Here is a 22,753-nt window from a genome sequence, read left to right as displayed (position 1 = left end):
TCAAACATCTTTGTCTGGCTGAGCTTCCACTGCCTGATTATTGTGGAAATGTCATTAAATGGAAATGATATCAGGGAATGTTGAACTTAATGTGTTTTCAAATACAATGAATAATATTACAGCAGCTTTAATGATTTTCATAGTAGAAAAATGTTATCAAGCAAAACAACAATATTAGCTCTAGTGCTCTGGTCAAATTCCAGACTGGGTAATTGCATTTCAATATTTACAATTTCTCAATAGCTCAAATTGATTACTTGTGCACCTCACTCTTTGATCACTGATACGTTAATGCCATACTTTGTCAACTCAATGCTGCATGCCAGCTCAGAGATAGCTGGCCACCACTGTTGAGCACCCAAGCCATATTAAATGAGTCTTAACTGCAGTACATGACCATGAAAGGATTCCTCTCATTCTACCTTCTTAAGTTACTTAGGTATTGCTTAAAACAGAAGGTAAGAATAGATACGGCTTATTTCAGTGTTACTTAAACATACAGCACAACCTCAAGTTAGAGTTGTGAAATAATGAGCTGATGAAGTCTGTTAACATGTATTTAATATAAATCAGACATATATATTCATATGCATTGATAATAATTAAATATAAGTGCACAGTAAAGCATGAGATAGAGAAGTTGTACCAAACAAAACTGGGAGTGAGTCTTTGCATCATTCAGTGAAAATGGCATTCTTGAAAACCTTATGTATATGTAAGTCAATTCTATGCTATTTTTATTAGAATCAGGTTCAATCTCTTATTTTCCCAATAGAATGGATTCTTTTCTTCAGTTGGTACATGAAGTACCTCAGAATCTGTGCATATTGTGCTTCACATTGCATATTGCATTGTTGTTGTGTTTTGTTGTTGTTTTTTTGTTTTTGTTTTTGTCATCATTAATGTTTTCCCACAGTCTGATTTAGGGAGGAAGTTCATCTGCAAACATATGTTAAGCATTAAACATATTTCATCAGATCTCAGAACTTATTTTGGGTTTAATACTGCTTTGAATTTTCTTTAGATAGGAGAGAGAAGAAAAGAGAATAGGGGGAAAAATGACAAGTCGATAAGAGAAAACAGGATCATGAGTGCATAGATGCTAATGAACTGAAAAAATACCATTTTATTGAACTGTTAGGAGTATCTGCACAGAATCCAGTCATTTAAAAGCAAATGCAGCATGCATAAAGAGCCTTTTAAGATTTTCACACAGGAAATCTTATTAATTTTTTGTCTTTCAAAGTTTCTGCTTACAATTAAGGATAATTTTTGTTCTATACCAGGTTACAACCAAGCCATTTTTAACACAATCTCTCCCGAACTAACTCTCTGCGCATGCAGACATCAATACAAATAGTATAAAGGAAGATGAGAGGAAGCAAACTAAATAAACTGAGCTAAGTTTACTTTTCATTCTGAGAATGCAATGGTCAGTGACCTCAAAGGAAATAAAATTTACTGCGTTATGGGTAATGATAGCTGTATGTAAACTAAAATGAATTCATGTCTTACATGTCCCAGTTACGTCTGTAAACTCTGATGGCACAGCCACTGGCTTTTCGGGCACAGATATAATTGTATGAATTTGGCTATTTTAATTAGATTTTTTGCTTCAGCCTGCTTGAGAACAGCCCTTTAATTAAATCTAGCACTTGTATGAAAACAATCTGGACTTAAAGTTTGGTAGCTTCCAAAGACAACTTTTCCCCCTCTCCCCGCCCAAGATCTTCAGTGTATCTATTGTCAAATTAGACACATATAGAACTTCTGAAGAAAACGGAGGGACTAATTTTCAATGAAAAGTGAGTAATGCTTGGATGTGATTGGCCAAGGATGCTTTAAGATCTATAACCTTTGAATTAAATGTACCACTAACTACTTAATTTGTTACCAATCCTACTGCGTAGATTTTTGTGTTGAGTTGTACTGCAGTACTGCACAACATCTGCTACACAAATCCCTGAAGTATCCAAGGTAAATCAAAACAAGTTGCTTACCTGTCTAAACTCCTCAAGATCTGTTTTGTTCCCCACCAGCACCAAGGGGATGTCATAGGTGTGCCGAACACGATAAATGAGTTCTTTAAACTCAGCAGCTTCTTGAAAAGATTGACGGTCTGTGATGGAATAGCAGATAATGAAACCTTCTCCGCCTCGCATGTATTGGTCCCTCATGGCTGTGAATTCTGCCTAAGAAATTGAAAGAACATGCTCAATAATTTGGCAGACCAAATACTCCATTTTTAAGTAACAGACTTGCTGAAAACATCCTCCTTCCCCCCAGTAATTTCATATTGCTTTACTGCTTTAAAACCCTTAGTGAAAGTTGGATCATCACTCTAGATTATGAACCACCAAGATTTTCCCGGGACTCTTTTTTTTCTTTCCTTTTCCTCTCACTGGAGCTCAGTCTTCCAAGAATATCAAATTAATGTGCCAGCACTCTCTTAAAGAAAACACTCTTGTTTGTATTTCTAGAATTTTCTGCAGCACTCCTGGTACACTTAGATGACTAGCAATTCAGTGCATGCTAACAGGTGTGAAAGACGAGTTATATTACTATCTAGGGATGGAGATAGTTACAAACTCCTTATTATGCACTCAATTCAAAAGCTCAGTAATATCAAAAACACATTCATTGACTCCCTCCAGCTTTGGAACAGTGCCTAATAAAACAACAGTATCATTTGCAAAAAGTTCTCTTTCAAGTACTCCCTAGGAAGCTGGGGTAATGGGATAATACCATTAAAAAAAAATGAACAATTTTAAATGGAGGAAAAATTGTCTCAGTTTTCTTCTCCTGTGTTTTCCTGTATTTTCAAATGTATTTATTTCTACAGTAATATATATATATATTAACATGTATTCAACAAGTGCCACATACTAGAAAAATCAAGATTTACTTCTTAGATGCTAGACTGTGTAGCTCAAGAGTATGCTTTAAAGGCTGTTTCTTTTTAAACTTTGTTTGTTCTTGATCACAGCCCAGAATAATCCAATACCTTGGCAACACTCAGCCAGGATCAAGATCCTCCTGAACAAAATCAACTCTCCAGAGATATTAAGATTCAGGAAAGTTTGTTAAAGCAAAGCATATACATATCAACATTGACCAGTGCTATGAGAAGCAAGATGCAATCTCAACTCCTGTATTTTTTTTTTAATTCTGTTGAGAATTTAAGCTGGGATTTTAAAAATAGTTTAGGTTGAATATATATGGTCAGTTTTTGCTGGAAATTGAAAGTAGATTCCTTATGCTCTTTTAAAAGTCTGACTCCTAAATCTCTTTCAATAGTCACTCACATTGATTGATAACACTAGCTGTGAATAGACTTTTGTGTTGACCATTATCATTTATTCATGAATGTGTCTCTAACCCAAGGACATTCTAATATATCACTGAAAATATTTCACCTTCTTGAGGAAAAAGTTCATAGACTAAATTCCAAAATAGCAGACTGATAGGCCATTTAAAGGTAAGATTCTACTGCACTTTACTCAGAATTTCAAAATGTCTGACATATCAGCAACTAACATCCCAGGAGATTTTTTTAACTGTCAAACTCTAATATAAAACATATTAGGCCATGTTCTACCCCACCTTCTTTGAACTGGATATGGGTAGCTGTAGGAAGAAACACAGGATCCATCAGATTTTGTTTTATGTGGGGTAAGACAATGAAAGGAGATTTTGTTTTTGCCCCAGGTCTTTGCTTTTAAACCACATTAGATATCCAATGGATTAATAAAGCAATACCAAACCACAGAGCATGTATCAGATCTCCAGGTTGTGGACAGGGAATTTTTAACACAGACTGAACACAAATGTATTTCCCCTCACTTACTCACTCTCTGGTTTTACTTAAAGAGCAAGATCTCTCCATCACCACTAATTTTCTTCTCTTTAAATTATCTCATCTAGGATCATTCTATTCCCTGTCCCCCTTTACTCTGCCTTCATGTGGCCCTATCTGGAGTACTGTGTTCAAGCTTGGATCCCCCAGCAGAAGAATGACATGGAGCCGATGGAGTTGGTCCAGAGGAGGTTCATAAAGATGCTTCATCCTATGAAGAAAGACTGAGGGATCTGGGCTAGTTTATCCTGGTGAAGAGATAGCTACAGAGAGACCTCACTGCAGTCTTCCAGTACTCAGAGGGAACTTAAAAGCATGAGGGAGACCAACATTTTACATGGTCTAATATTGATAGTCCAAGGGAGAATAGCTTTAAACTGAAACGGGAGATTTAGGTTAGATGTTAGGAAGAAATTATTTACTTTGAGTGTAGTGAGGCACTGGAACGTGTTGGCCAAAGTTGTGGAAGCATAACCTTTGGAAGCATTTAAGAATAGGTTGGAGATGCTGTAAGAGATTATTCTTTTACATCATTATCTCAAAGCTTGCTGGTGACACAGATGAACAAGTCCAAGCAAGTCCTGGGCAAGGGTTGAGCAATCCTTCGTGTGAGACACACAGATGGACAAGGCCAGGGGCAAAGAGAGAGAGATGAGCTGCAGCTTAATGGCCATGAAGCTGGATCCTGGTGGTGACTATCCCCGCTTTATGTGATTCTTGCTTCTTTCCTATCTTTTCTGTCACCCCCCTTCACTTCTCTGTTTCCCTGATGAGGATTTATAATCAACTGGTTGGACTAACATATGAACCATTGTTTCTTAATCTCATGCTGAGTATACAGATATTAAAAGAACCTCATCTCCCTCCTATAAACTGGAGCGAGACAGATGCCCTGTCGCAGCCTGATCTTGGCGGAGGTAACTGTGACACAGTGGTTGGAATTAGAAGATTTTTAAAACCGCTTCCAGCCTAAGCTGCTTTATGATTCTGTGTAAATGTGGCTGTTTGATTTTTAGTTCAAGAGAAGTTTCAAATCTTACTCTTGTTTTATAGGTTTTATAGATATGGAGATAGATACAATGACTTTCCATGCGTTTTAGTGATTTTGGTTTTATGTTTTACCTAGTTCTATTACAAAACAAGAAACAGATTAATTCTGCAACTGGTACACATATATCATCAATTTTTTCCTGATATATTAACGGTTTTGTAAAAAATAGTCATGTATAGATCTAGATACATTTTTACCTAGTAGGAGAAAAATAATGAGATAATTCCTAATCAGTAAATATCAAGCAGAAGAGAGGAGAAAATCACATCTCCTCAAATAAAAAATAAAAATAAAAATTGATTCTAAGAATTAAAGTGAAGATTTGTCATGCTTATAGCACTTTACAGATTGATGCCAGTCTATAATGTTCTCTTGTGTATTATGACTAAGACTTAACTGAAAAACGTGACAGGAAATCTTTTTAAACAAAATCACCTTCCTGCTTGAGAAAGATGCTGTACTTAAGAACAAGAATCAAGTTTGGAAAGAAACAAACAAATTTCTAAAACATTAATGAAAGCAGAATAACTTTTTTCTTTTTCAATTATAATTGGAAGCAGAAAACAAAACAACAGGAACAAAAATTATAGTTATCATAAGATGTGATAATTTCATATGTTGGAGAAAGTTATGAATACATTCTGATTATGTCATTCTTATATATGTGCCTTTTATCAGTTACTGGGCATCTCATGAGATTTTTCAAACCACACAGAATGGACTCTCAGTGAATGTGCTGAGAGGCAACTTATTCTGATGTATCAAAAGACACACATCCAGCTGGACTGATTTATACTTCATTGATCTCCCTCCTTTATGAGTTGTATTTATATCTCTTTCTCAAACTTTTTTTGTGAGTCATATGAGCACACTAGTAAAGACAGGGATACAGAAAGTCCCAAGTGAGTTATGTCTTTTCTGTTTTTCATGAGTAGGTACTCACTCTTTTGAGCACCAGCCCCAAATCTTATTTTTTTGTCTTCCTTAAGTTGGTAGTATATTTGTAGATACTCCTTTCTACACATTTCTATGTTTTCCTTTCACGTGTCTTAGAAGTTTCAGCTCCATTGACACTTTGGGATCCCTGACATGCAAAAAAATACTTCCATATCCATTCTTGGGAGGCTGTACATGTTTCCACATCTCACATACTTTCATCAGACAAGCTGAATATCTATAAATGTTTTTTTGTTTTGTTTTGTTTTTGCTTTTTTTTAAAAAAATTAGAACGTAGGAGTACAACCTAGTGAAAAACAACAGCAACAAAAAAAACTTATCTTCTGGTTTCTTTCTGTTATACTGATTTGTGTTCTTTTACCCTACTTTCCATAATGAGAAACAGTAAGGTTTTTCATAAAGAGCAATATTTTTAATTAGATTTTAAATTTATACTTTTTCACGCAAATATAAATAGGATTTTTTTTTTTTCTTTACAGCTTGGAATTCTTTCTAAATGAGATCAGTACAGTAATATCTACAGAGAAGGAAATTAGGACATCAAGCAAGAAAGTTGGCTACTCCGATATATAGATCTTTATGGATTAGTTTACGGCTGGCTATTAAACCTAATGGCCTATTCAATGCTCAGTTCAGAACATCTCTACCTTGTAGACTGTAATAATCTATGTAATAATATTAAAAAACAACAACAACAAAAAACAAACACTGTAGGTATGTCAGATTCTTTACTATTTCCTCAGTATTTCTTCCTGAACAACTACTACAGAAAAAATGCTGGACTAGAAAGTGATTTCAGAATATTGTTGTGAATCACCACATCACCATTTTAGACCAAGTGTAACAGAAAACTGAATCCAATTATCTCAGATTCTAGTGTTAAGCATTGCTAGTAGAAACACTCAGCATCAATAAAAGGAAAAACAAACAAACAAAACAGAGCGAGAGAAAAGGGAAGAGGAAGAGATAATAACAAGAGCAAAAAGACAGAGACAATGAGCCAGGGGCCACTGTGGTATGTCCCTTCTATTTCACTGTGTGTGATGTGTTTGAGGAGGAAGCACAGTGCAATACTTAAAAGTTCAGGTCCTCCCCATGCTCCTCAGAAGTTCAGTGTTTAGAAACTAAAAGATGCAGCATCTTAGAAAAAACAGGTCTTCTATTTTTCAAATAGACACACACTCCACATATTCTGAAATGTGTTTTGCTTTTATGATATTGGCTTGTAGCTCTGGAAGAGGTTAGAGTCTCCCCAAGGAGGCCATCCTCACAGTTTAAGAAATGCCACTTTTTCTATCTTGTCTTACTTCTGCTTGATGTTAGAATTGGGAATCTGCTAGCAGATGTTCTTAATCAAAGCTGTCTCCCTGATTACCACAGGGTCATTCTTATTATGAAGGTTTTTACATTGCCAGTGAAAATTGGGTGGTGGGGTACACTCTTGGAAACAAGCAGAATATTGTTCATCTGTAATAATGAACAAACAAGATACAATGAGCAAAAACTACACAGGAAGATCAGTGGGGAAAAATCCTTCAAATAATGAGTGAAAGAGTCAAATGTAAAGATCATAAAACTTAGGTATGTAAAAAGATATTTATTTTTTTTCTTTTTAATTCAGAAACTTATTTACAAAAACAAAACAAAACAAAACGAAGTTTATCTCATAAAAGTTTTTGCGAATAATAATTTAATATTATGTTCCAGTAAATATTGTGTTCCAGTAAATGAGTTTTCAAGGCCAAAGTGCTGCGCTACCCTTTCTCTCTTCTAACAAATTCTCTTACACAAACATCACAGCTGGCTTCCTTGGGCACTATTTGTAGTAAAGTATTCATTTTACTACTGAAGAACTGATTGGTGATGTGAGGTTCTGGCAAAGACTTGAATGAAATAATTGTAAGACAGTAGAGTTTGGAATCACACTTGGAAGAAACAGGGCAGTAAGTAGGATGAAACCCTGAACTTCAAGAGAGCTGATTTTGACCTTTTCAAGAATATATTTGGAGACATCCCTTGGATTAGTGAACTGGAAGATAAGGGATCCCTTAATATTCATTTCTTCCATGCTAACAACTTGTACAGCCCTAAGGCTAAGAAAAAAAAATTGCCAAATCACTATCTATCACTTTTAAATTTCATGGAGAATAGGAGGAGAGCCTCAGGAATGAAGGTTAGCCAGCATCACTCTAGTCTTCCAAAGGGCATGAAGGAGGATCCAAGGGACCACAGGCCAGTTGGCTTTACATCCACTGCTGGGAAGATGATGGAACAGCTTATTCGGATTATCATCTCCAAGTAAGTGGAAAAAAAAAAAAAGAATGCTATCAGGAGAAATCAACATGTACTCACAAAGGTGAAAACACACTTGCCCAATCTAGTAACTTTCTATGATGTCATGTCATGGAAATTGCCTACCTCGACTTTAGCAAGGCTTTTGGCACTCTCTCTTATAACATTCTCATAGGTAAGCTAAGGAAGTGTGGCATAGATGAGTGTATAGTGAGGTGGATTTATAACAGACTGAGTAATAGAGCTTGGAGGATTGTGATCACAGGTGCAGAGTCCAGTTGGAGGCCTATAGATAACAGTATTCCCCAGGGGTCAGTACTGGCTCTGAACCATGTTTAATATCTTTGTCAGTGACCTAGATAAAAGGACAGAGTGAACTCTCAGCAAGTTTGCTGATGTTACAAAGCTGGAAGAAGCAACAGACACACCAGAAGGCTGTGCTACCATTCAATGAGATGTGGACAGACTGGATAGTTGGGCAGAGAGGAACACTATGAGGTTCAACAAGGGAAAGTGTTTGCTCATTCACCTGGGAAAAAGAACTGTGTGCATTAGTATGGGTTAAAGGCTGACCTGCTGAAATGTCCTCTGTTGAGATGGACCGAGGTGTGCCATAACTCAGCGGTGTGCCCTTTTGGTTAAGAAGGCCAATGGTATTGTAAGGTGCATTGAAAAGAGTGTGATCAGCAAATTGAAGGACACGATCTTCCCCATCTGCTCTGCCCTGGTGAGGTCACATCTGGATTACTGAATCCAGTTCTGGACTCCTCCATTCAAGAAAGACAGGGAACTTCTAGAATGACCAGCAGAGGTCCACAAAGATGATTGGGACTTGGAACATCTCTCCTATGCGGAATAGTTGAGAGATCTGAGAGTCTGAGTGACTGAGAGGGTTTCTAATCAATGGTTATATATATCTAATGGGAGGGAATCAAGTGCCATGGGCAAAAATCTTTTTGGTGGTGCCCAGCAGCAGGACAAGGAGTAATGGGTACAAACTGGAGAAAATTATTGTTTACTTTGTAGGTGACAGAACACTGGAAAAATTGTCTAGAGAAGTTGTGGAGTCTGCTCTCTGGACCTGCTTGAATACTCTCCCCTACAACCTACTCTAGGGAACCTTCGTTAATGGAAAGGTTGGACTAGATGATCTCCAGAGATCCCTTCCAAACCCTATGCTTCTGTGATCCTGTGATTCTATGATTTCTTCTACTTCTTGAAAATGATGAATTGAACAAAAATGTACACCACTGAGATGTACTGTAATAATTTAGTTTTTTAACAATTTTCTTTATTTTATTTATGTATACGAGGCTGAGTAAATTTTAGAAAGTTGTTTGTTAAATGCATGCTGCAAGAAGCCTCCAGAAGTTATTTTTTTAAGGAAATCCTCCAGCGGAGGACCACGAAGATGGTGAAGGGCCTGGAGCATCTCCCCTATGAAGAAAGGCTGAGTGAACTGGGTCTGTTCAGCCTTGAGAAAAGGAGACTGAGAGGGGACCTGATCCAGGTCTATAAGTATCTAAGGTGTGGGGGGCAGAAGGGCGAGGCCGGACTCTTTTCAGTGGTGAGTGGAGACAGGACAAGGGGAAACGGCCAGAAACTGGAGCATAGGAAGTTCTGCACAAACATGCGCAAGAACTTCTTTACAGAGAGGTGACGGAGCACTGGAACAGGCTGCCCAGGGAGGTGGTGGAGTCTCCTTCTCTGGAGATGTTCAAGACCTGCCTGGATGCCTACCTGTGCGACCTACTGTAGGGAACCTGCTTTGGCAGGGGGGTTGGACTCGATGATCTCTGGAGGTCCCTTCCAACCCCTACAATTCTGTGATTCTGTGATTCTGTAAAGTTTCTGGATGGAAAGCTGGGAGGACACATTGCATCTTAATATTGCTATTTCTTTAGATACATTAGACACACATTATTTTATCTGGTTTCTATTACTGAAAAGGTAGACACTACAGCCAGGAGAGAAAGATGTTTGACTCCTATGTGTACTTCATTCCACCCTCAGAAAATCAATTGAGAGATGATGGATGAGTTTCTCTTTTATCTCCCTCACTACTTCAACTGTAGATTGTTAACTGAAACAAAAATACCTCTCCCAACCTCTGCCAGCCACAGTTCCCACTTAATCACATCTGTCATGCATTTGGATGATGAGACTTGTCTTTTTGTTCATTTTGAAATTTTTATTTAGTTTCTTCAAGACTGGTATTTCCAGAGCAGATTGAAAAGTCAGGACTGAGTAACATCTGGTGCCTAACACAAATGGATGAATTTTCTCTTCACAGCACTCAGCAGAAGGAAATACTATCCCTCAGCATGGGATAAAATACATTCAAGATGCATTAGAAGATAATAGGTATGCTTTTTTTTTATCACGGATGTCAGAGTTTCAGACATTCTGTATTTACTTGAATAATTCCAGCATGCACTCAACAGAGGCTACTAGAGACAACAAAACAGGAAAAAAAATCACTGACTTATCAGCATACGTTCTCTTTTTGTTTCCCTTCTTTTTGCAGTCATCCTTTGCAAACAACAACAAGAGAGAAGCACATCAAAAGATACAGAAAGAAGTGTACAGCAGGTGGTACTTAGCCATTTGTGCCAGCCCAAACCATCTGCCACATCACTAGGAGGAAAGAAAAGAGCTGAATAACAGCTCAGACTCAGATGAAGAAAAAAAATGCTGGAGCTCTGGCTTAAATAGTTGAGAACAGGATTCATTCTCTACATCAATCTCTTCACTATTCTGGTTGGATATCAGACACTCTCTTACAACCCTTTTGCTTGTTCCAGTAGTGATCCAGCAGTTCAAAAGTGGAATTAGTATAAACAAGAAATAGACCATAAGCTTGCAGTGGATCACAGAATCACAGAATCACCCGGGTTGGAAGGAACCTCAAGGATCATGTAGTTCCAACCCCCCTGCCTAGCAGGGCCACCAAACATACACATTCAGATCAGGTTGCCCAGGACCCCGTCCAACCTGGCCTTAAACACGTCCAAGGACGGGGCATCCACAACCTCCCTGGGCAGCCCGTTCCAGGGCCTAACCACTCTCCTTGTAACCACTCTCCTTGCCGTGTTGAACCTCATTAGGTTCACCCGAGCCCAGCACTCCAGCCTGTCGAGGTCCCTCTGAAAAATGGGAAAGATGGAAATGTGGAAATGGGTTACTATTACAAACAGTCCCTTGATTAATGGTCAGCCAGTATCTCATGCCTTATAATTATAGGAATGAGTCCTTGCTTCTCTTAGCAATATCCTTGATTTTTACTGGCAACAAAATGCACATTACAGACAAGCAGTATACTACAAAAACAACATAAAGATGTAGTTTATGTTCCTAGCATGCTGATGTCTTTCTGAACATAATATGGCAGCTTTCCAAGACAATATTATGATCTCCACATTGTACAAAATCAGTAACCTTCTCTTAATTCTGGGAACAATCAAGTAAAAAGCTGAGATAGATACTGAGATTAATCCATAATATACAAGACAACCAGCAGCAACATCAACCTTTTTGATGCTGGTGCCTACTTATCTAGCCACTTCTCCTGTTTAAGTTAATTAATTTACTTAGGGAGATAAACAACAGCAAGAAGAATATTCTTTCTGTTTCCTCAGAAGATAGATAATCTTTGCAGGAAGATACAGGGATGATTTTGAAGTTTTGCAATAAGTAGTTATACTATTTCTTTGCTGACATTTCTGAGGGTTTTCTAAGAGTCCATACGCACTCTAGAAACTGAGGAGATAAGCTTATCTAGATGGAATGAATGACAGGGAGCAATTCAAGACCTTGTTTATAGGAAAGAAAATAGCTCAAACTGAGTAAGTCAGAGTAACAGACAGCTCACAAGTTGAGAAACATGATTAGACTCAGATTGAAGCACAGAGACTTCCATCCATTTATTTATTTGTTTATTTATTTATTCTGGAGAATTTCTAAATTCTGATTTCTTAACCTGAGTTACTATATGAGGTATATTCATACAGATATTAGTCTCCTTTTCTTTCAGGTGAATCTGAAAGCTCAAGCTGATATGTGTAAATTTTCACTTCTATTGCAAATAAACAGTATGAGAAGTCAGTTTCATTATGGACTTCTTAAAAATATTGTGGGATAACTTAATTTTATCACTTGTGAATTCACATCCTTTCCTACATGGGAATATAAAGACCTGTGTTCTATTTCTAGTTTTAATACTTATTCCAATTGTATTTGGTATTGCTTATAGTCAAATGTTTTCTGCAGCATTGTCTACTGAAACACAGGTAAGGATGTCCCTAGAGGAGACATTATAGGGTCTCTTACATTGATTTGTCACTAGTACATTGCCCACTAGCTAACAGGAGAACATTTTATAGACACTTACTTTTCTATATTCATTATTGTTCTGCAACGTAGTTGGTTTACAAAGTAAGAATGAATCATGGCAGCAAGGTGGAAAAATAAATAAATAAATAAATAAATAAATAATAAAAATAAATAATAAAAATAAAAATGAAAATAATATCCTGATAAAATAACTCAGGGCTTTAATAAATAGCACCACATTTTGACTCAGTTTTCATTCTGAGGAATTACTAAATAATCTCAGGCCCTCCTTCCAGAAGTAGTTTATTTGAACTGATGTTCCCATTCTAACTGGCCTCTCACATGAAGATGTATTCACCAGTTTTCTGCAACTTACTTGGCTAACTTAATTAATCTTAATCTTCTAAAGACAATAATAAAAGTATAGTCTATTACCTCAGAGATGTTACCTATTTTTTCATTCAACCAAAATATGAATAAAATCACCATATCACTTCTTGACAATGCCCGCAAAATGCCTCAGTGGTACATTCCCTAAATCAATGAGCTTTTTCTTTCATCTTAATGCTAATGGTTTCTCTTAAGAATCTATATCTTAGTAATTTTCTCTTAAAAGCATGCACAGAAGCAATCTTCACTGTTAACTATATCTAATACCACCAGCTGTATTTGGTTTATAAGGCTTTTCCCTCTTTCCTCATTGGTATTCAAGAAAGAATAGAGGCAATTTTTACCTTTTATCACAAAAACATAAAAAATGGTAAAGCAAAAGAATTGATAGCACAGTAATTACATTTTAGTAAACAACAATTAAAAAAAAAAAAAAAGCCAACAGCCCGCTAGCAAAGAGGTAATGATTGCAGCTTCAGTCAAGGGATACAAGCAAAGATCTGTCAGCCCAAATAGTGTCGGTAGAGTTGCCATCATCCCCATGGAGTCTTTTGCAGCTTGCAGAAGTGAAGCAGAATGTGAAAGAATCAGATATCCCATCACTCCATTAAATGACTGTAAATTATATGCTGGCTTGCATATACCTTCACTCACAACAACTTCCATAACAAGATTATTTCCCTTAAAAATTTAACAGGAATGATATTTCTCTCCTTTGCCCTGTAGCCTACTGATCACTTGAGATAAATCCTGAATTAAGAATCTGAAGATGTGAAGAAAATAAGAAAACAAGCTTCCAGTTAGGTTTTTTTTTAGATTTCTGTAATACTTAAACAATTATGGGTTCATTCTGCCACTGAAACCTAGCTCTATATTTACTTGAGAAATGCGCTTCCAGAGACAGTATACATCATCACAAATAAGAATACAAAATATTTACAGCATAGCTGCACTCATTTTGTATTATTTACAATATTAAGTTTAATATGACTGTGATTCAAAAGGTTTGAGTTGTCATGTTCCTATAACTTACAGATTTATTCCAGCATTCTTTTTCCTTTGTATTTGAACTAGTGTTTCTGATGCAAGTGAGATGATTAGGTAGCATTAAGCACAAGGGGATAGTCACTGGGTTGGCATCCACACAGTCATGCAGAACTGCTTTCTGTGACCTTCTGGGGACTTGTGGGAACAGAGTCTTAGATGAAAAAGAAGGAATGTGTTACCTTGACTGTGAGCAGTTACAAAATGTCTGTGAGGTATGCACAATAAAGCTATCCTGCTCTGAGGTTTTATTGCCTTGATATAAGGATACTAAAAGCATTCCATCATACTTCACATATTTGCTATTTAGATGTCTGTACCTTGTTCAGCTGCCTAAACTTTCCTCCTAGTCAATGAAAAAAAAGGAAACCCAGAAAGCTGCCTAAATTTCTTTAAACATTTATCTGAGAATATGCAGAACTATGCTATCAAAACAACTATGTATTCCCAGCAGCTATAAGAATAATCTGAATGACTAGTTCAGATGCAGAAGCTTACTCTGTGAATAATTTAAGTTAGATAAGAGTAATTCCTTTGGGAACACACAGAACATACATTAACAACTGTGTAGTACCCCCGCCACTGTCTTTACCGCATGGCACAGCATGAAATTGCCATCGTAGCCTCTCAGTTAGCACTGCCAATCAAAACATGACTTGGAAGGTAAATATTATCTTGAAGATATAATTCCCTGAAACACAATATGGAATGGTTCTGTGAAAGAGCAAGTGGGATCTGGAAGGCAAAAATAGCAATGATTAAGCATAGTCACTGTTTCTGAAGTGGGAAAGAAATAGTAGATACTAAAATTTTTGAGCTATTTTCAACAAGGTCACACATTATGGTAAGTCCACTTTCACCCTATAATCCCATCCCTGAAGAGATAGAGCTATAATACAGAAGGAGGAAAACTTGTAGTTCTCCATGTCCACACATTCTGCCCCAGTCCTAAGACAGAGCTTCAGTTCCTATTGGAGGTGAAATGTGTTAATTAGGGATGACAGAAATGGGTAAAACATACATATGCAGGAACTTAATGAAGAAAATGCAGTGATAGCATGTTACAGAATGGCAGGTAGTTCTTGTACCACCAACTTCTAGGAAAACATTAGATTAAGACACTGCACAGAGTGCAATGTACTTCAGATTGAGTAAGGAGGAAATTTTGTGTATTATATGCAAGTTTGCTCCCAAAGAAGCCTCCAGTATAGGTATACTGAAAGGAAACTCAGAATTGTGCTTCTTTTATTCTCTTTTCTAATATAAAGAACTCTTTATGAAAGATACATGAAGTCACTGACAGTGTTTCTAATAGACAGTGCAAATGTGTACACAAATAGTTTTCACCAGGCACAGTGCCAAAGTGTAGTAGTCTTAAATATTCAACCAAGAGAGTCCAGAAAGGATCATCTATCTGATGTGTGAAGCATTGTTTTCTGTATGGGCATGAAGAATAGTTAGTTCCTTCCTTGAGTGTCTAAGAACTCTTATTTCATACATTTTATATGAATAAAGACTTCAGAGGGGAAGAAGTGTTTCTTTTCAGAAAATATATGTTTTTAATGAACGTGTAAGAAAATTCAGAGGGACCAATTCTCTGTAAGTCCAAACTATTGCCATTTTTCTTTTTTTTTTTAATAAAGTTATGAGCAGACATGCAGTTTGTAATTTATGAACTTGTATGATTCAGATAAAACTGATCTTATCTGGTCTACTAATGCATATTCAATGTAGTGGTGGAATATCCGGCAGATACAGAAGAGCACTGTTAAACTGAGATTCTCTGGGACATCCCATGGTCTCTGAGAGCCTTGATGCCCTGTTCTACAAGAGACATCTTTCTTGATCATTTATTGTTTCTAGGCCAAATAGCACTGAGTAGCGCTGTTACACAGTCTTGTTTTCTTAGCATACAAGCTAAAGTTTCAGTAATGAAAATACATTATTAATGTGAATTCTGTGAAAATTGGTACAGGCAGAAAAGAGGTTTCTATCCACAGCAATCAGTGTTCTGTGTAAAGTTACTTCAGAACAAATGATTTTTGATAGGCAAACCTCTGGAATTCCTAACTAGATTATCTAGGACAGATGAATGTTATAAAAAGAAATCAGGACACATACAACCAAACTCTGACAGAAGTAACTTCTTAGGGGTTCCAATGCCATTAAAAAGTAGTAAGAAAAGCTATAATGTTAGAAGAAAAGGCAAATTTGCATAACATTCTGTGAATAACCTGGATGAAGTTTAATTATATAGGATGCGCTTATACAGTTATTTTCCATGAAGTAGGCAACAGAATACAATAAAAATCAGATAATGCTGCAAGAAAAGATCTGAAAAGAACAATATAGAACTTTTCTGTTTTAATGGAGTTTGTAAAAGCATGTTTTCTTCTTTTAAACGCTTTTATTTTGTAAAAAATAAAATTAAAAAAAAAAAGTTATGACACTAATGTGATAAAATTTCATTAGTTTATTAGTTTTCAGAAAAGGAGTTACAAGTTAAAGAACAAAGAACAAAGAGATAATCTTTTAAGAAAAAGAAGAATTTATTGAAAAGGAAAAAAACAACAGTAGAAAGTATTCTTTCACATGCAACATGGAACAACTTCCATAAGTTTAAAGTGAAATGGTAGCGAAGGACAAGAAGTTTGTACTGCTAGACTCATTGAATCCTGATGTTCACCTTAAATGCCTACCCACTACAATGTACAGGAATGTACATTTTTCACTTTTTATCTTTGCTAAATGTTTCTCCAAAGTCTGTCCATTACCAAATCAAATGACGTGGACATCAGAGGAATTTCAGTACTCCCTAGAAAATATAAAATAGTTTGTTTTAAGAAATCCACCAGATTTCATTTGATATGGTTTGATTCTCTGAGTATGTCATCATCAGTCTGTGAAATGAAAACACTTGAAAATAAAATTAATGTTCTTCACCTAATGCACTATGGTAATGGTTGTTACTTAGTTCACTACAATTATGCATTAAAAATAAAATTGATTTCATTTCCTTACTCTATTTCTAGGGAAGGGAAGGGAAGGGAAGGGAAGGGAAGGGAAGGGAAGGGAAGGGAAGGGAAGGGAAGGGAAGGGAAGGGAAGGGAAGGGAAGGGAAGGGAAGGGAAGGGAAGGGAAGGGAAGGGAAGGGAAGGGAAGGGAAGGGAAGGGAAGGGAAGGGAAGGGAAGGGAAGGGAAGGGAAGGGAAGGGAAGGGAAGGGAAGGGAAGGGAAGGGAAGGGAAGGGAAGGGAAGGGAAGGGAAGGGAAGGGAAGGGAAGGGAAGGAAAGGAAAGGAAAGGAAAGGAAAGGAAAGGAAAGGAAAGGAAAGGAAAGGAAAGGAAAGGAAAGGAAAGGAAAGGAAAGGAAAGGAAAAAGGTTTTTCTAAATTTATTTTCCCCTCAAAAAAACAAAACAAAACAAACAAACAAACAAACAAAAACACTAAATATTACTACTGAATAAAACACTGACTAAAATGAATGAATGAATGAATGAATGAATGAATAAATAAATATAAAACTACTGAAATAAATAAATATATAAAATTCTTGAGATAAGCTGCAGTAATGTACTTTGAAATTTGACTTCCACTGATTTAGGATTACAGAGCAGCATGTTTAGATAATAAGTAGAAGGATCTCAGATAACAGCTTGAGTGAGTCATTGGACTACTGTGTTTAGTCTTAGAAAGTGTGTTTATCTGAAGGGCTCTTGGGACTAATATGGTTCCTCTTCAAAGCCTGAAGCAGGGGTAAAAATCACAGTCTAGGAGCCTGGCAGGATAAACATGTCCTGTGATTTGCTAGCAATTTGAGAGATGGATTTCACTACAGAGCACACTGCTGTTGTCAGGTTGAAAAGTGTCTGCATGAAAATGAATTCATGTGCACACCGCTCCAGACAATGGAAAATCTCCCTGAAATGGCATGCCATCAAATTTTAAGGCCAATTTTTCAAGTCTCTGAGTCACACTTGGGAAATATACTGGTGCACTAAGTTTATCATGAAAAGCTCACATTTTAACAAGCAAAAATTGGTGCAATAATCTTCACATATATCGCCTCACTGTCAGGTAGAGAGAGCCATTTTTTCTGCATATTTTCTGTTTTGTGATTGAAAACAATTTTTTTTATTATTTTTTATTTTTTATTTTTTTTATTTTTATTTTTTTTTACCTAGGATCATCTTAGATTGACTTTCAGGGAAGAGAATTTTAAGTTTAGGCATGAAGTCTGAACATGGAGACTAGATAATATGTCTGCAGGAGGTTAGCTGTAGCAAAAATAAAGACTCTTGTCTTTATATTATGCACACCAGTGCATAAATACAGCAGAAGGAACAACTGCTGCATATGTTCTCGGAGGAGAAATTCAAGCTGGACTCCAAGAGTAGAAATATATATATATAAAAGATAATATGTTCATATATACACATATGTATATGTATATGAGAGAATAAGAAAGCAAAAAAAAAAAAAAAAAAAAAGAGAGTGAACAGTATTTTTAAATCCTTGTGAAGGCTTCTTGTGCATGATAGCAGCAAATAGGGATTGTCACCCTGATACAAAATGTGAAGGGAAATGAAAAAGGGATTTGATGTTTCATTGTCCTTTCCTTTGCATCCATCAGTTTTTTGAAATCAAAGCATTACCACCTTTCTAAATATAATATCAGTAAAAGCAGATGAGGTTTGTGACACACAAAATAAAAAAAGAGAAACCTCAGGAAATGCCCCATGGACAAGGCTGAATAAGATAGTTCAATCTATCTTTATAGAAAATAGTTTGTGCTTGCAGACATCGCTGATACTTTTTTTGAACAGAAAAGGTGAGGCTAAGAACACATCACATTTAGATTTAAATGTGCCACAGAAAAAAAAATACAAAAAAACATATTTTATTGCTGTTACTTTCCCTCTTGCTACTCACCAGTTATTCAGCCTTTGTAATGGGAACTTCTGAAGTGCTGTTTGTGACAATTTGCTTACGTAGGTACATTAGTAATATCTGAACTTAACATTCTCTGGGGTAAACTTAACCTTATTCTGTCTGAAGTTGACTGGTGTGAGCAAAGCCAGGTAATGCTGCCGGCAGGCATAGCAGGCAATGAGAAGCAGGGGTAGTGAGTTCAGTGAAGCATGACTACTTACACCAGCCCTAACTGCACTTAGGAAATGCTTCTTTATCTTCTGTGGAAACACAGATTTCAGAAGAACATTATAGTACAATCAACAGTGATATGCCCAGAATTCACGGAACCTCAGTCTATGTTCCATGAATGTGTGTTTATGAAAATAAGATGATCAGTAACTTAGTAAGCAACACTAACAGTTCATTCCCGTTTCTCGTGTTATTTTGATAGTTTTTTAACTTCAGAATTCTGAGAACTAAAAATGTATTTCTGAAACAATGTACAGGTTTTCACTGCCAAAGCACCTCTATCTGGCATTTAAAATATCTGACATTTTTATCTGGCTTCAGATATAAAATCTGATTTTATCCATTTTTTTAACTCTAGACTTGGCAATAAAAGAACAGTATTCATTATTAACAAATCACAACATCTGGTCATTGTTAAATATATAGATGTACACGTACACCTGTAATTACTGCTAATGTACTGCAAGGAAAGGAGAAGCACATTATCTGAAACATATTCTCTAGAACATCCTCATACATTTATGTCACTCATTTTCTTTCTACCAATTTCTTATGTTTCTCAAATAGGAAGGAATTAAAAATTTAGCTTCTTAGTGTTCTAAAGTGATTAAGATCATGATTCGAACCTGGTCATCATAGCTACTTAGCTATGATTGCAAGGACTCCTAGAGAGAAATGAGACATTCACTATATATTGCATAACTTACAACACCATCTTTGTTGGTCCCTGAGGCCCAACATTAGAGTAACATTAGTTATTAGAGCAGGCCACCATCAGTGTATCCGGTGCTTTGGATTTCTACCCTAAGTTACTGAAGATACAGAAGGGTGTCAACTTGAATTTCTGCAAGAGTGATGTTAAGTCGTCTGTGAGAAAGGAGGTTATGTTCGCTGCTGACTTCAATGAGATTTGTATTAAGACTTGATTTATTCCGGAGTTATTTAGTGAAATGGGGAGGCAGCCATTTCAAAGCCATCTGTAAAAACAAGCAGCTAAATCTAGAATACTTAGAGTGGATAGCTTCTACAAAATAATAGCCTGGAAAAGTAGGAAGAGCTTCCTAGCAAAGGTAACACTGAGATATGCTACAGTGATTACAGTTTGAACTGGAAAAATAGGGAAACACACAGCAGAGATTTTCTGGTATCACTTCAACTTGGATCTTAGATAAAATACCCATTCCAGTCTGTACAATGACCTCAGCTGATAAATCTATAAAGTTTGGTTCTGCTTCCACAGGATTCTTCTCACTCTAAAATCACCAAAATCTCTACACCATTCTCCATAATTCGGTCGTTACATGATCTGTGCCTCCAGTGTTGAAACTAGTGTATTTATTTGTAATAAACAAACAAGCAAACAAACAAATATATAAATAAAATTACACAGCCTTTCTCTGATATTCCCAACCACTTTTGTGATTTTTTTACATGTTTTAACATTGTATTTTTTTTTACTGCAATCAGTTTTTATAAAATTCATAATTTTTGAAAAAAATACCTATTCTCCAATGCCAATTAAAAATGAGGTTTTCTTGCACACTTTTTATGTGATCAAGAACTTCAAATAAGGATTGTACATAAAAATTGAAGCTTATGGAGACCTTTTTTTTCCTTTTTGCCTAAATCTAAGAAAATCTTTCAGAATATTAACAAATATTTAAAAATACTTTAAAGAACAACAAAAAAACAAGAAAAAAGAAAAAGAAAAAACAGAAAAAACACTTTAGTTTTCATAGGACAGAGAGAAATAAATCTGGATTATTTTTTCCTGAATAGTAACAAAAAGAAATGGAAAAAAAAACACAATCTGATTATTTCTATTGCTTATACAAGTTACTTGCTAGCTCAACATAAGAGTAGGGTTATATGTATTTGGTTCATTTAATACCCTTTCTTTCCTTTGAATTTAAGCTGGTTTCTTCCCTTTATGTAAATGATATTTTCATTACAGATGCAAATCTGATATTAGATATTAGATAGCTCACCTTTGCACAAAATTATGATTTTTGAACATGGTGCAAGAAGCACTCTACCTACTGCACCTTCTTCTATGGCTTGTAGAGACTAACTCCAGCATTCTCTGTGTCTCCAGAGGGAATCATACAATCATAGAATGGCTTGGTTTGGAAGGGACTCAAAGGATTACGTTCCAATCCCCTACCATTGGCAAAGTTACCAAATTCCATATCTGATACTAGACCAGTTTGCCCAGGGCCCCATCCAGCCTGTTCTAAGCACATCCAAGAGTGGAGCTTCTGCAGCCCCTCAGGGACGGCTGTTCCAGCACCTCACCCTTCCCTCTGTGAACAACTACCTGTGACAACCAATTTAAACCTTCCATCCTTGAGCTTAAAACAATTCCCCCTTTTTCCATCACTATCTACCTGAGTAAATGTTGATTCCTCTCCTGTTTGTAATCCCCTTTTAAATACTAGAAGGCTGCAATGAGAGAAGGCTTGCAGCCTTCTATTCTCCAGGTTGAGTGAGCCCAGCTCCCTCAGACTACTTTCGTAGGGGAGAGAAAAACAAATTCCCAGAATACTGGGAATATACCTATGAATAGAAAAATTGTATGTTATTTTGCTCTACTTTCCATTAGAAAAAGGCTGGCTGTACAAACTCGATTCATCACTTCAGTTCTGGGTGAGGAAGTAATCTGCTTTTAGCGTTTTAACTCTACAATATCAGACTAAATGAATTTAGGTGTAGAATAATGTAGACATAGATAGCAGACCATTTTAAAGGCTAACACATGACATAAAACTTTAACACATGAACACTAACAAACACATAAAACTTTACAATATTAAACAGCTGGAGATGTATTTCCTCTAATAATTGCGTACTAATGACAAAACAGGACTGAAGTTACAAGGCTCAAACCTCCTGAATGAGAAAAGATGCTCCTTCCCTTTCTCCATCAAAAGTGCTGATATTTTCAAACATATTCTTAACTATATGTTGAAACAGTGTTTTCCCACGGAAAAAATTTCTAATGCTATGCTAGAATTATAATGCACTGGAAAGTTCTTGAGCCTATTTTAGTAATAATTTATAGGTCAATTAAATTCACAGTTTGGAGACTTTCCTTAAAACCTAGTTTGACTTTTCTCAAAAATCAAATACTTTTACTGGAGACCCAGCAGCAAATGACTGGTTAGCTGCTAGGACTGTAACATTTGGGGTCAAGGAACAATAATTCAGGACATCTTTTGATCCCTGGAAGTCAGTTGAGTTTACTTTGAAATTGGCCTATATTTTGTTCAGACATAAAACTCCCACCACAATCTTTCTGAATTACTTTCAGCCTTATTTAACTTAATGCTGTTCTAATTCCTGGTAGTACACAGCATTTCCTACTATTTGCAGTGAAGAGCTTAGGTATGTTCAGATGTTTTTGGGAAGGCAAGATCAAGGTTTTCAGGCTTCCTAGCTCACTTTTTTAAGGATTTTCTGTTCCTGTTGACTAATTATTCCTGTAAAAGATGTGCTTATGCTATGAAAGCTTATGAAACTATCAAAACCTTCAAAGAGTACCAGACACATACCTCAGGAAAAGATCAAAACAGCTGCAACATTTTGATTAAACAATAATAAAGTTTAGAGATGAAAAAAAACATATTTCTCGGAACCCCTCTTTTACCTTAGTGTCTGTGAAAAATGTAA

General features: G+C 36.2%; 1 protein-coding gene across 1 annotated transcript in view; it reads right to left on the bottom strand.

Moving 5' to 3' along the window:
• RIT2 (Ras like without CAAX 2) overlaps positions 1–22,753 on the bottom strand; it is a 198,970-nt gene that overhangs the window by 87,139 nt on the left and 89,078 nt on the right. Inside the window, exon 4 of the mRNA XM_048932024.1 lies at positions 2,001–2,192. Within this exon, the coding sequence (XP_048787981.1) occupies positions 2,001–2,192 (192 nt within the window). The remainder of the gene's footprint in view (positions 1–2,000; positions 2,193–22,753) is intronic.

This window comes from Lagopus muta, chromosome Z, assembly GCF_023343835.1.
Source record: "Lagopus muta isolate bLagMut1 chromosome Z, bLagMut1 primary, whole genome shotgun sequence".
In the NCBI taxonomy this organism is placed as follows: domain Eukaryota; kingdom Metazoa; phylum Chordata; class Aves; order Galliformes; family Phasianidae; genus Lagopus; species Lagopus muta.
This window is presented reverse-complemented; position numbering and strand designations above follow the sequence as displayed.